The following is a 16,084-nucleotide window of genomic DNA, read 5'->3' as shown; positions in this document are numbered from 1 at the left end:
GGGAATTTTCCAGCCAAGGATTCAAGATTTTATGTGCAGGAAATGACACAATACACCGTGCAGGAGTCGCATTAATTCTAAGTAAGACAGCACAAAACGCACTTCTTGGATATAACCCAATTTCAGCACGCCTCATATCAGCAAGATTCAAAACACAGAATGGAGCAATGACCATTCTGCAAGTATATGCTCCAAACACAGCTGACTGTGAAGAAATGGTAGATGAATTCTACGATCTTCTCCAGACTACTGTTAATAAAACTCCAAAAAGTGATGTCCTCATCATCATGGGAGACTTAAATGCTAAAGTTGGAACCAATTGGCAACAGTGGGAGAATATCCTAGGCAAACATGGTTATGGTGAAGTAAACCAACGTGGTGAAAAACTTCTCAACTTCTGTGCCGTAAATGATTTATGTATTAGCAATACAATATTCAAACAGAAAAAGGATTCAAGACAATGGACATGGGAGTCTCCAAAAAAACACACGCACAACAAAATAGACTATATCATGATAAGCAACAAGTGGAAAAACTGTGTGCAAAATGCCAGAAGCTACCCAAGCGCTGACATTGGATCAGACCATCAGCTTGTAATAGCCAATATACGCATGAAATTCCACACAATCAAGAAAGCCAAATATCCAAAACAGTACGATATCTTCAGACTCAAAAACTCCAAAACCAGAAGAGACTATGAAATTGAAATTGGAGGACGCTTTGATCAACTAATGGAGCAGGATGATCAGGACACTGAAAGCATGTGGACAGAAATTAAAAACGCCTTCAGCGAAACATCAGGGAAAATACTTGGATACAAAAAGAGCCAAAAGGAAAAACCTTGGATAAGTGAAGAAGTTATCCAGCTTGCCCAGGAAAGAAGCAAAGTCAAACAAGAGAAACTTACTGATCCAACCAAACGAAGCAGATATAACTTCCTAAATCGTGAAATTAAGAGAAAAACCAAAGGATGCCGTGACAAGTGGCTTAAAGACCTATGCATCAAGGTAGATCAAGCACATCAAGCTGCAAAATCCAAAGAAGTCTACTCAACAATCAAGAAAATTACAAAGAAAGCAACCACCAAAATGCAAACAGTGAAAAGCAAGGAGGGAGAAATACTCTCTGAAGCAAATGATGTCAAAGAAAGATGGAAAGAGAACTTCCAAGACCTGTACAACAGACAGAACCCTGTGGACAAAGAATTCACAAATAATATTCCCCAAACGCCAACCTCTGCTGTGGAACCAGATATCCTGCGTGACGAGATTGTCAGCTCAATAAGGAAGCTTTCCGATGGAAAAGCACCGGGCTATGACAGTATTACTGGTGAAGAACTCAAAGCAGCAGGAGACAGAGGAGTGGATATTATTCACAAACTGTGTAAGAAAATATGGGACGAAGAAGAGTTCCCCAGGGACTGGGGAAAGGCAATCATCACCCCCATTTACAAGAAAAAGGACAAGCTAGACTGTGGCAATTACAGAGGAATCAGCCTACTTAGTCACTCATGCAAAGTACTCACATTAATTCTTCAAAGACGTATCATGAAAAGGGCTGAAGAAATTTTATCAGAAGCCCAAGCGGGGTTTAGACCAGGCCGGTCAACAATTGATCAACTGTTCACCTTGAGACAAGTAATGGAAAAACACCTAGAAAAGGACAAAGGACTCTTTTGCTGTTACATTGACTTGAAAAGGCTTTTGATTCTGTGTGGCAGGAGGGCCTGTGGAAGGCACTGGGATTCTTTGGATTCACCAACAAAAGCATAAAGCTGCTAGAAGCACTCTACCAGAAATCAGAAAGCGCTGTAAGAGTTAATGGAGAGTTAACAGAATGGTTTACTACTGCAGTTGGAGTGCGTCAAGGGTGCGTGATATCACCTCAGCTATTTAACATCCTTCTTGAGCTGGTCATGTTATATGCACTTCATGACACAAATATAGGAGTAAACATTCAGGGACAGCTTATCAATAACCTACGCTTCATGGATGACATCGCACTTGTAGCTGGGAGTGAAAAAGACCTACAAACTCTGGTAAACCTTGTGCATGAGAGTAGTACAACACTGGGTCTGAAAATCAACATAGGAAAAACTGAGGTACAGGCAATCACCAAAAAGAACACACAAATAAATATAAATATCAATGGAACACCACTAGCCCAAGTTGAGGAGTTTACATACCTAGGAGGGAAGATCTGTCAATCTGGATCCTGCACCGAGGACGTAAAATTACGCATTGGGAAAGCCATAGGGACTGTTCAAAAACTCCACAAGATCTGGAGCGCCAAAGACATCCAGAGAAGCACAAAGATCGAGCTCTATAAGGTACTTACGCTCTCGATACTATTGTACGGAGCGGAAACTTGGACACTAAAGAAGGAAGATGAAAACAGACTTTCAACATTTGAAATGATGTGCCTTCGCAAAATAATGGCAGTGTCACGCCCGACAAGATCCGAAACACCACCATTCGCAAAACCCTCGACATGGAATTTACCATCCTGGACAGAATCTCAACAAAAAGACTCCGGTACTTCGCCATATACAGAGAATGCCACCATCACGTTTTCCTAAACTAGCATTTGAGGCACATATCCATGGCAAACGCCCAAGAGGGAGACCACCAAAAAGATGGAGTGACTGCCTGAAAGCCGACTGTAACAAAGTACACATCAGCTCCTTGGTCAGCGCTAGCAGGCTAGCTCAAGACAGAAGGAGATGGCACCACTCAACCCCAAGTTGGAGTGAACGCCATAGGTCAAGGTAGGTCAAGGACACTGTAAACTTAACTTTATATATAATTTTTGAGGTATTATTACAATATTACAATCTCATGTCCATTCATAAGAGAAAGAAGCATGCTGAAATATAAACTAGCAATACGAAATACAACAATGACAATAAAAATCTCACAAACAGCCTTTTGAGATAAAAAATAGTATGTGATGTAGACGATGTAATGTAATAAGGTACAGGTTATGCCAGAGCAATGCTTTAATTGACCAAATTGTCAATACTTAATCTGTTGGCATTTAAGCCAGACTGTACTGCATTAAACATGTTGTTGTGGGTTCATTACCTTCCCAGTACCTTAATATATGTAGGTACCCATTTATACGCCTGGGTAAAGAGAGACAATCAAGTTAAGTACCTAGTCTAAGTGCACAACTCAATTAGTGGTACCGCTGGGCTTCGAACCCACAACCTTTACACAATCATGATTCAGAGCCCTGTACCACTGTGCCCTCTTACTTAATCAGGTTCGTAGGAACTGGTAATTACAAGACGTCTTGTAATTACTAGACGGTCTATGAATTACGAGACGTCTTGTAATTACCAGTTCCTATGAACCTGTAATGTATCCCTACTTAACACAGTGGCGTAGCATGTATCATCCTATGAGGAAGGGGGCACCACACCTGATTGGGGGCACAAACCATTTTTTGACAATTTTCCTATGGGATTTTCTTAATTTTTAAATCGATTGGGGGTAGACACTTGCCCCTTTCCCCATATGCCCCTATGCCACTGAATTAATAGACATAGATGATACTCCGCAGAACGCAAGCAATTTTCTATACAGGTGTAATTATGACCTAATCTGTTACTTCATGAAGATTCTCTAAAAGCAAAATATCAGCTGATTCATCTCTGCTCTGGCTTTGGCTAGTTTGATCTGGTGGAAAGGTTTGATCCAGAGTGCCCCTGTCATCATACCATCATAGAAGAGTGAGTAATCGTTGGAAACGCTTGTCAATGGGACATGAATACTGCTGCTCGGATGATGTTTCTTCAAGGTTACCCTTTACTCTGTATTGAAAAGCATTTTCCAACACACTCCACACCCCTCATACTGTACATACCTCCACACACAAATGGCCTTCCAAATAAAGACTCTCTCCACCTATACTGCATAAATCCAGGACAACATCTATCACAAGCAGCACCACATGTGCTGTGTTCACAGTCACAATGCATAAGACCATCACCACGCGGACGGCAAGAACTCGCATGGCCATTACAGAAACAGCGCCCTCCAATGACTATCTGTTTGATGCTGTAGAAATACTGTAATTCAATGACAATGAATACTAGCATTATGAAGTAGAGATACTGTAATTTGAATGTTAATGAATACTAGCATTATGAAGTAGAAATACTGTAATTCAATGTTAATGAATACTAGCATTATGAAGTAGAAATACTGTAATTCAATGTTAATGAATACTAGCATTATGAAGTAGAAATACTGTAATTCAATGTTAATGAATACTAGCATTATGAAGTAGAAATACTGTAATTCAATGTTAATGAATACTAGCATTATGAAGTAGAAATACTGTAATTCAATGTTAATGAATACTAGCATTATGAAGTAGAAATACTGTAATTCAATGTTAATGAATACTAGCATTATGAAGTAGAAATACTGTAATTTAATGTTAATGAATACTAGCATTATGAAGTAAAAATACTGTAATTTAATGACAATGAATACTAGCATTATGAAGTAGAAATACTGTAATTTAATGTTAATGAATACTAGCATTATGAAGTAGAAATACTGTAATTTAATGTTAATGAATACTAGCATTATGAAGTAGAAATACTGTAATTTAATGACAATGAATACTAGCATTATGAAGTAGAAATACTGTAATTTAATGTTAATGAATACTAGCATTATGAAGTAAAAATACTGTAATTTAATGACAATGAATACTAGCATTATGAAGTAGAAATACTGTAATTTAATGTTAATGAATACTAGCATTATGAAGTAGAAATACTGTAATTTAATGTTAATGAATACTAGCATTATGAAGTAGAAATACTGTAATTCAATGTTAATGAATACTAGCATTATGAAGTAGAAATACTGTACTTCAATGTTAATGAATACTAGCATTATGACATAGAAATACTGTAATTTAATGTTAATGAATACTAGCATTATGAAGTAGAAATACTGTAATTTAATGTTAATGAATACTAGCATTATGAAGTAAAAATACTGTAATTTAATGACAATGAATACTAGCATTATGAAGTAGAAATACTGTAATTTAATGTTAATGAATACTAGCATTATGAAGTAAAAATACTGTAATTTAATGACAATGAATACTAGCATTATGAAGTAGAAATACTGTAATTTAATGTTAATAAATAATAGCATTATGAAGTAGAAATACTGTAATTCAATGACAATGAATACTAGCATTATGAAGTAGAAATACTGTAATTTAATGTTAATGAATACTAGCATTATGAAGTAGAAATACTGTAATTTAATGTTAATGAATACTAGCATTATGAAGTAGAAATACTGTAATTTAATGTTAATGAATACTAGCATTATGAAGTAGAAATACTGTAATTTAATGTTAATGAATACTAGCATTATGAAGTAGAAATACTGTAATTTAATGTTAATGAATACTAGCATTATGAAGTAGAAATACTGTAATTCAATGACAATGAATACTAGCATTATGAAGTAGAAATACTGTAATTTAATGTTAATAAATAATAGCATTATGAAGTAGAAATACTGTAATTCAATGACAATGAATACTAGCATTATGAAGTAGAAATACTGTAATTTAATGTTAATGAATACTAGCATTATGAAGTAGAAATACTGTAATTTAATGTTAATGAATACTAGCATTATGAAGTAGAAATACTGTACTTCAATGTTAATGAATACTAGCATTATGAAGTAGAAATACTGTAATTTAATGTTAATGAATACTAGCATTATGAAGTAGAAATACTGTAATTTAATGTTAATGAATACTAGCATTATTAAGTAGAAATACTGTACTTCAATGTTAATGAATACTAGCATTATGTCTGACGTAGAAATACTGTAATTTAATGTTAACGTATACTAGCATTATGAAAACCTGTTCTGGACAAATTGATGAAATTGGTATTCAAATCATATAGGTCACATGCCCAGGTCACACTTCTACTGATGTTTACTGGCTTGAGACTCAGGAATTGAGAAGTCATTTCAAGTTTGTGTATAATGTGGGGACAGGACCCCCCCCCCCAGATTGGAACTCTTTCCACCTGCTTTCCACCAAATGAGTTTACCGTTTGTACATGCTTCAATGGATGATCATATTTGGACCCCCATTTGGCCACTCTCAATTGCAAAGGTCTATAATTTGGTTCATCTCAAGTTTGGCAGTGACGTAAGTCAAACGCCCTAAGTGTACATGCACGCGTACATGAGCGGTTTGTTGCCACGCTTGCAGCGCAACCGCAAGGTAGCATTGATGTCACTACCAAAGTTGAGGTGAACCAAATTATAGTTACACCACTGCATATAAATATTGAGTTGAGAAAGAGAACAAAATGCAGAAGAAAAACACTTTTAGGTGATTCCTGCTGGCCTACTGGCCATTCAGTGTTAAAGCAGTAGTCATAAATTTAGTGCAAGGGGGATGGGCCGCATTTGAACTTGCCGCAGATCATGATTTGGTCACTCCTCTTTCAGATTTATGATCATGTGACCTATCTATCAAGTTGGTTCCTTACCCTTGCATCATTTGATGTATGCCCTGGTAGTATATTAGCTTTGATCATGCGGATCCTTATGTTTGTAGCTTTGGTCCATTCTTGGAGAGATTTAGTGTAGGTATATGCTCCTGGTCTGCCCCTTGCTAGTGATATCACAATCTGAAACCATGCAACAAATAGAAGGCACATTTACAGATTTTAAGTGGGTGGTTGACTAAAATTTTTTTTAAATGTCTTTATTTTGACTTTATGATGTGGTACATTCCTATTTAACAATGAAAGTTATAACAACGCGCTTATTTTAACAAAACCTGCGATACGTGCCAGTTTGGGTTTTGACTCATCCAACTCCTCAAAAGTTTATTTTTTTGGCCCCCACACAAATGCGGAGCTTATGTTATCATCCACATGGTAGCCTGCCTGGTTGGCTGGCTGCCTGTCTGTCTGTCCAGGCACAAGCAAAACCATTAATCCACTGTGCAGCTTAAACGCAATAACCGATCAACTTCGAACTTGGTACGGTGATAGTGTCACAAATTGGGAATTTAATTAATTTTATAAAAAAGTAGATTTTTTTATGTTGGATGCACCATCACCCTCTGCTTTTGCTTCAACTGATCTGATCTACTGCCCTCTGTCTTTATCTAAAACTTTTTGACCCTTTACCTTTCAGCTCCTTTCAATTCCATCTTTTTGTTTAACACCTGTTTTACTTTTGTATTCACTCTTGATTCACTTCACTGCTTCTCCTCTCTGTGATTGGTGCATCTAGCATTTTCTGTAGTGTGTCTCTTTTGTTTGCCTGCTTGAGTTTTGTTTTGAAAGGATTGTTTTGTCTAGGACATTCATGCACTTTTTTTTAGTTGTTGGTCAGTACATGGATGAACTCCTGGATGGGGCAGCTTTAATTAGCATGAGGCCGCATTGATATGTAAATAGCGTATTGTTATTTAAATTTGTGCCCAGACGTATTGAGGGCGACAGTCATGTTATCCAGACGGAGAATGGCTGCATATGCCGGGCATGTCAATTTGCTGAGTGAAGGCTGATAATCACCTTTCTGTATAGGTAATAAGCTACTGTCTGTTCAATTAGCTTAGATTCTTGAATTTTTAAGATATTTGAAAAAATAAAAACTTGTGGCCAAAGTCATCAAAGAAAAGTGTTAGCACAGCCTTAGACCTAACGTGATTTATACTTTTCAAATTCCAAAGTTCAATTTAAAACCCCATTTCTTTTCAATTTTGCCTCATTTTTGGCAGTAATTTGGGTCCTCCGAAAGGGTTCGCGACCTTTTTACAAATCGAGTGGGACGGTCCATTATCAACTTAGGACATATACCCTATCCAATTTAGCAAAACAATCTGTCCACCAATCTGACCTGCCATTTCAATTATTATACCGTTCCGGTTGTTGGATAGGTTCTATAGGTGATGATGGTCCACCGGTTTTTGTTACACGAAATTATATGGCGCGATTACGTTTTATGCATAACATTATTCTGAGCATTATTTTTTCCTAAACAATGACATTAATATTATGGATTTCGTTCTTATTTCAACTGGTTTACAATGTAAATTGAGTTTTGTTTAATACCACCATTCCTTCCCAAGAATATCAGCATTCGCTTGACATTTTCAGATACAGTGACTTTACAAGAATTGTTTTCTGTAAGCTGATTGTTTTAAATAATATTTTCTTGTACAAAAGTTCTTTTGTTTCACAGTTTTTTCAGTTTGTATTCAACAAACAAAACGAAATGACAAATTGAAAATAAATGTGTAGTTTTATAATAGGCCTATAGGCCTACACCTTCTCAGACCCATTCCGACAATAAATAAATAAATAAATAAATAAATAAATAAATAAATAAATAAATAAATAAATAAATAAATAAATAAATAAATAAATAAATAAATAAATAAATAAATAAATAAATAAATAAATAAAAAAAACAAAAAATAAATAAATAAATACTCAAGGAATGTATTTATATAAGCTGGGCCTATTTTAGAAAACCTTAGTTCATAAATAATAACGTAATGTTTCAACATTAGGGTTTCAACACAAATTATGCTTACTGGCAAATATTTTGCTGGACAATACCTCCTGATGCGGATGGTCGAATAAATACTATCTCTGCGCATTGTGACATTCGTCCCCATTGCTCTAAATGGATTGATTCAAAAAAGTTTATGGTACCCGATGTTCTACGGCTTTTTATAAAAATATCGCGGGAAAAGACCAAAATTGAAAAGAAATGGGGTTTTAAATTGAACTTTAGAATTTGAAAAGTATAAATCACGTTAGGTCTAAGGCTGTGCTAACACTTTTCTTTGATGACTTTGACCACAATTTTTAATTTTTTCAAATATCTTAAAAATTCAAGAATCTAAGCTAATTGAACAGACAGTAGTATATTTCGTGTACCAGTTGGTTATAACAAAAAATTAGTATCATATTAAATGTATAAACTTTGAAATTTACATGAATTTGAAGAGCAGAGCTTCGAAATGTAGCTAAATCGGGTGATGTGAAATTCTGCTCGTGACCCCCCTGCGTGGTAGAATTATATTCATAAAACATTGAATTTAACAGATATCATGGGCAGCCAACCACGATTTATCAGCATTTAAAATATATGTTAATTAACAAAGATAAATAATAAAGAGTACAAATGGCAATTACATATGGAAAAGTAGTCTCTTTTGCTCAAATAAAAGGGGTCCCACAGTTAAGCAATGGGAGAAAATTGTCTTTTTTCACTTTCAACTTCAATTATTATAAAGGGAAAGTCTTTTACTTTTTGGCTCACTCTTAATTGTCTCATGTATATATTAAACTCTACTTTCCCCGATTTTCAAGGAAATCTGATGAAAGACCTCGTCGTACAGGAGCACTAAACACCGCAAGGTATTCCCAAAATCTCACTCAATTTACTGCAAAATACACTGACATGCACCCCGTGTTATTAAAGTAGCGTGCTATAGACGGCCCTCACTTGATAATAGTCAGTCCGATTGACTTGGCTCACATGATATTTCCTAGAAATACTTTGCCAGATTCTACTCTCTAAAAAGGAATCTGATTGGTTACAAAATGCCGTCGTACAGTAGGAAAAACCATACCCTCTTCCGTACAGCCCTGCTTGAGTGGGCTGTGTGGTAATATGCATTGTGCATTGACCTCGAACGCCTCTGTACACACAGCTTGCACACACTGGAGTCGAGTATAATTTATTTAAAGAGACTTTCATAGGAAAACTTTTCCATATGTAAACAAGCCTGAAATCTTAAAATGTTGCCACGTGATTTCCCGAACACATGATATGTCACATGTGACCACTATTCAGATTTACCGTAAATATTTGGAGTATGCTTGCACATCATGCACATACACTGTGCATTTTTTTACTTCCGTATAAAATCAATAATTCATGCTGGGAACCAAGTAACATTGTCTGCTCAGTGCAGATTGGTATTTTATTTTACTTGAGAGCATAATAGAAATACATAAAGACGAATAAGGCGCCATGATGGAAGGTCAGGTCGGGTATCAAAGGTTATTATAACTTAAATACTACTTGTATTTCCCACCTTGCCTCTGTCACATATTTCCTTCATATTATTGACGGCAAGTCCTAATTTTGACTTTGCTATTGCAAAATGTCATTTCATATCAAATTAGTAGACTTTCTTTGAAAAAACATATCACTGGTGCCTGATGGGAATACCCGTCCGCCATTTCATTAAACTGGATCGTTTTCGCCTGTTTTGTGCCCAGATGTATTGGGGGGCGCTATACTCTCATTGAACAGGCAAAGTTCGCAAAACTAACAACGTTGTTATTTGCCAAACTCAATTAACATGATCGATCCAAGGGATCGAACATGAATTATTCATAACGAGCTATAACGGATCGATAACTGGCCTCACTTTCTAGCTAGTAAACCAGCTGAATTTTTCATAGATTTTTGCGTTGCTAATAGAACAACCGTGAATTTAGTGTCACCCCTTGGTCAGTATATGAGCTGATGACTGAACGGGATGGATGTACCTGGGTGTGTGAGCTAAATTAACTTCCTGCAGGACTTTTGTGAATGAGCTGTATGTAAAGTGATGTATGCAAGCTGATGAATGTAAGTAATGTTAGCATTCTAAAACAAAATTTCTTTATATATTGTAAACCCTTCCTTGACTGGAGATTGCATACAAATTATTTGGGGTATTTATTTAGTCTTTTAAAGTAATTTTAGGATTTAGCAATGGTGGAATTTGATTAAGCATAGAACTTTTTTTTGCAATGATTTCAGGCCTTTACAAAATTTGTTTTGTGATGATCTGAAGTAAGATTTTTGGATATGTTTGATAGTGATGATGTGATATTTTGAGATATTTTGATATGCAATGTTTTAACTCAAGACATAAAATTGAGTCGCAAAAACTTTTCGCTAATTTCGAAAAGTAAAACTCTAGGCCTATATTTTTTTTTCATAATTCATTGCTTTTAAAATTTGGTTGGCCGCACTTTCTGCATGTAACGTTGTTGTGCATCACCTTTAAAATGGAGTCTTGAACTCCAGGTATGAGGTATCCCCTTTAGACTTGGTTTACGATTAGCTTGCCTGTAATTCCAAATGCAATTTTAGAAGTCGTTTATGCCTTTTCAGGTAATTTGAATGTCGCTGCTTCTTTTTCATAAAACCCATCCATTGTCGTATTTTTTATCACCTTGTCCTTTTAAAGTCTACACTTGTAAGTAATTGGACTTGGTGTTGGTTTTCATTATTAATATAGGCCTTTATTGTTTTGTAAAAAAAAAAAAAAATTGTTCAGTGATACACGCTCAAATTTTTCAGTGATACACGCTGAAATTTTTTCAGTGATACATGTTGAATTTTGTTCAGTGCTATAATACACAGATGTGCTGACCGTTTGCAGGCTGATCACCAGCTATTTCCTTGTTTACTTTTTCATGTGGTTGACCTTTGCACTGTGACATAATAAAACCAGTTCATTGGCACAGGTTAAGTAATTAAACTCAATTAAATAACCACACACTTTACACAAAAAATCAGAAATGTAACGAAATAATTGTCTAGAATTATTGATTTATGTACTTAACTATATAAATGCATTATCTTTCAGAAGTAACACCAATTCCGGGCACCAATTAACCCAGGGAACTTGTCATATCCTGATTAACCCAGGTTAACTATAACTGAAAATGTCGGACATCACGGCGATGTGTAGTCATCACTGCTTGAGTCAGCTTTTGTTATTTATTTCTTTTCACTTTTGGTAGATACTGGTGGCTGGGCGCATATCTATATAAAGAGCCCCCCCCACCTGTTTCTGCTGGCCGTGGATTGTAAGTTAGGTTTCCGTTGGCCGAGATTATGCACTTTCAGTTTCCCATGCGTTTGAATGGGAATTGGATTGCGTAGTTTCCCAATGTTTGGTGAGCATATTTCTCCAATATTTTGAGAAGTTGACATCGAATGTTCTATTCTATATTGTTTGGCAATAATGTCTTTTGCCAATAGTATGTTTAAATTTGTAATTTTGTGTTTTTGATTGCAAAGATCGGATATTTTTATTCCCGATTCGAATTCTGACCTGCACAAATCGTTAAGTGTGTATTTCCCATTGACATCCAAAATGGCGTTATCCAGTCCTATACATAGGCACGGCATATAGGACTGGTAAGCGAGTCGAGGTTTCCGTCAGTAAATTAGGTTAGTAATTAATTAATTAAGGATTTATTTAGTTAGTTTACCCTTCTTTGGTCAAGTCAGGGTTTCATTTGTATTTTTTGGTCCCTTTCATTAAAAAAAAATACTTGATGCTAACATTATGTATTTGTTTTAAATGTATTTATTGATTATGACTACAAAACAAAAACCAAACATATTTTTATAGTTCTCAAATATTATAAGAAAATTTAGAAATCAATGAAAAATAATGTCATGAAAAAAATGTTATGTGCAATATATAAAAAGAGAAAAAGAATGAAGTAATGAATTCCATAATTTTAGTGTTTGATATTCCATATTTTAGTGCCTTCATTTGAATTTAATTGTGTTTTCTGTTCTTTATTCAATAGCCATCCAAATTTTCCCGTCCTAACCAGTTGCCTGCTTAATTTCCCCGCTCAACCCACACAGACAGGGAATTTTTGGACTTCACAAGTCACTAAATTCTCCAAAACCCCTGGTCCGTGACAATAGGTTATAGTGGGTAGATGTGCTGTATAGTTTTGTGTTATGTTTTTTAATATTTATGAATATTAATGAGCTTATTTGCATATTTTGCCTACATTTTCATTAATCCACTTTGTAGCTTAAACGCAACAACCAATGAAGTTCAAACTTGGTATTGTGATAGTGTATGGTGGCCTGATGTGCGGTCTAGTTGCATATTTATGAATATTAATGAGCTTATTTGCATATTTCATATATGCCATTGTTTGCGACATCTTTTCATTACTAACCTTTCCACCTTTGATGGGTCTAATAGCTGAGAACTCTGTTGAGCAGATAATATCGTCATTACGTGTTATGTCGGCCCATGGATCTACTCCAAACATAGCCAAGCACATGGCTCTGTTTTTGGCAAAGTACTGCCATGGTTCGTAGGTGGCGCCATAATTCTTAGATCGTTCTAGAACCCAAGCTGCTGGTCTGGGTGATATGGCAAATACGATGGTGACGTGAGCTACCAAAAACACCTGAAAACACAATATTATGGGTAATGTTTATAATATACCATATTCCGGGGGGTAGGGGGGCACTCAGAATGTGAAAGTGACATACCTGTGCCCACCAGCGTATGTAACTAGGGGTCTATCGGTGTAGAAATTTTCATAAAAAAGGGGATCATTCGGTGTTCGCAACATCAAAAATAGGATGATTTTGTATGTGAGCGCCCAAAATTTCACATCCTTGACAATCAAAAATAGCTTCTTACCCAATTTTACAGTACAAAATAGACAAAACTTGTTCATTTTGCTGAAAATGCGCACATAGCGTGTTGAAATTTCAATTTTGAGGACTAATTGTTCAAAAAAGGGGTCATTCAGTGTAGGCTGCTGAAAAAACGGGGTCATTGGGTGTAGGATTTGTCAAAAATATTGGGGTCTTTTCAATGTATGTCAATGTATGGGAGTGCCCCTGGGACCATATTGGGCTTATGAGTGATTCAACCCTAATTAGTCCCAGTAGCATATTGAGCAGGGTGAGGGGCCAGTTGTCTCAAAGTATTGGAACAAAATTGACCAAAATGGGATGAAAAATTTTAGAATTTTCAAAATGTGTTTGCAAAAAATCATCAAATTTTTGCCAGAATTTTCAAGCTTTTTTTAGTGATATTTTAGAGTCATTTTGGCCTAAAAAATCCTGACCGACCCTGCTTGAAAAGTCTGTCCACAAGAAACAGGGTTTTATTTGTCACCTAAAGTTCATAATTTCAATTTTGTAAACCACAACTGTTTGCGATTTTGCAAAATTATCTATAGGGAGGGGGGAGAGGCATTCATGGTGGTGGCGATGCTTCAGTTAGTCCTAGATCCTAAAGACCCCCTTTTCCACAAATTCAAAATATGTTATTTAAAAGCAAGCACAGAATTGAATTGAGAAAAGAAAGACAATCAACTCCACAACAATGAAACATTTTCCAGTTGTTAAACATCCACCTCCATTAACAAGGGCAGACATTCTTTTATAAGAAACAGTGTTTTTTTTCCTGTATGAATTTGTTTCGAATCAAAGTTTAATGCCTAACAAACTATTTTCAAACAGTTCCTTTAGACCCAGCATTTGCCTCTCCAAATTAGTTCTCAAGACCCTGCCAATTTGCCATTTCAAATCAGTTCTTAAAATTCCCTGTTCTCTCCCTCTACCAATCAGTTGTTTTATATGGGCATTTCGTGATCAGCCTCATCCACACGACTTTTCACACAAAAAATGTACAGAAAATTTCTTGCAGATTAATTTGTTCAGCAAAAATATCATTAAATACACCAGAACGAAATTACAACACAGTGGCCTATGGAGCAGTGTGATACACAAAATCATGCATAACTCACAAACGCAAATTTGGAATCGACTGAAATTTGGGAATAAGCTTTTTTGTGAATATCTACTTAAAAGAGAATGCTAGGATCACGAAATACCCCTTTAAAGACTCCCTTTTCATCATTTCTTCACACCACATACAATCCCAATCAGTTCCTCTTGGAGGGGATCTATAGACAATCAAACATTTTTTTCTTTTGGCCTACGCTTCTGAAAAGGTGAGTCTTACAGCTTCTTACTAAAAAGCAGTGACAACAATAATATACCGGAGTGCAAACTAATAATTTAATATATTGAGAAGTTATTCATTAGTAGAACACCAGTGCTGTCACCTTCGGAGCCTTATTTTAATTGTTATAAAAATGAATTTAACCATAAATGTTCTTAAAAGTTAATTAATAAAATGTTTACCTGGTTTAAGTCGATGGTGATATTAACCCGTTGATACTCCAATCCCCTTGATAGCGGAGGACTCTGCCACCATCCATCACTTCCATCCAGCATCAACGTCGCTGGATGAGACTTACTCACCCTGATGGCATCACAGTATTCACAATGCTGTATATATGGATCAGTTCTGACATGAGATTCCTCTTCTTGATTCTCGCTTTCCTCCAAATCCATATCCGTTAACTCACAATACAGCTCCCCTGGGGCTCTGAATCCTTCCCCGCACGTGGCCGATGCTTCAATGTGTTTCCCAGCCGCAATGTCCATAAAAAGTGGCGCCATCAACACCTGGGAAGTATCTCCCAGGTCAAATTTAAGGGTATATATGAGCAGGAGGAAAGGAAGATGGACTCTGCTACATGTGTACCACGCCATTTTGATTTGAAGTTGATTAAACGTCAAGTTTAATCGAGCACTTAATGGATACCGATGCACTGCTTTATGAACACGCAATGTGAACTTTCTAGAATTCTGGAGACATAGCTTTCCTAGCTATCGATGTACCAATTACCTACTGATTGGAGCAGTAATCTTGTATAAGTTAATACCAAAATAAAGTTACAGCCTGAATGTCAAATTCATTTGGATATCCATGTTTCTAAATTATGCTCCATTAAGGTATAAGATGCAAAGATGTAAATTTACACAGAACAAACATGCAAAAAGAACTTTTCCACCTGCACCAAATCCTGGTTTTTGTCCGTTGTATTATACCAACTAACGCGTGAACACAATGTGAATGAAAAGAAAGAAAATGGAAGTTTTGGTGCTTGTTTCATCCGCAGCTCACTCACCTTGGGCTAATGCCAAATTCTTCAAATTCAAAAGCAAAAACCAACAACAAATAAAGCTCTTAACGAAAATCTCACAATCCTCACAGATTACACATTTACTTATAGTCAAATTCTCCCAACAAAAACATAATCACAGATGTACAATGTAAGTAGCATTCCCTTGCTTTCCTCAACGAATCTCAAAAGTGCAGAACAAGTCTACTTGATTACAACTCGCACAAAATAATC

The 16,084-nt window shown here is 35.9% G+C and overlaps 1 protein-coding gene across 1 annotated transcript in view; it reads right to left on the bottom strand.

The window, feature by feature from the left end:
- LOC140166125 (uncharacterized) overlaps window positions 1-15,981 on the bottom strand; it is a 33,885-nt gene extending 17,904 nt beyond the window's left edge. Inside the window, exons 1-4 of the mRNA XM_072189512.1 lie at window positions 15,024-15,981; window positions 13,031-13,267; window positions 6,557-6,697; window positions 3,868-4,072 (exon numbers count right to left, since the gene is read on the bottom strand). Coding sequence (XP_072045613.1) covers window positions 3,868-4,072; window positions 6,557-6,697; window positions 13,031-13,267; window positions 15,024-15,437 — 997 coding nt within the window. The 5' untranslated portion in view covers window positions 15,438-15,981. The remainder of the gene's footprint in view (window positions 1-3,867; window positions 4,073-6,556; window positions 6,698-13,030; window positions 13,268-15,023) is intronic.
- Window positions 15,982-16,084: the final 103 nt, after the last annotated feature.

The sequence above is a fragment of the Amphiura filiformis genome, chromosome 12 (assembly GCF_039555335.1).
Source record: "Amphiura filiformis chromosome 12, Afil_fr2py, whole genome shotgun sequence".
Taxonomy (NCBI): domain Eukaryota; kingdom Metazoa; phylum Echinodermata; class Ophiuroidea; order Amphilepidida; family Amphiuridae; genus Amphiura; species Amphiura filiformis.
The sequence above is the reverse complement of the archived record's forward strand: the minus strand, read 5'-3'. Positions and strand labels throughout refer to the sequence as shown.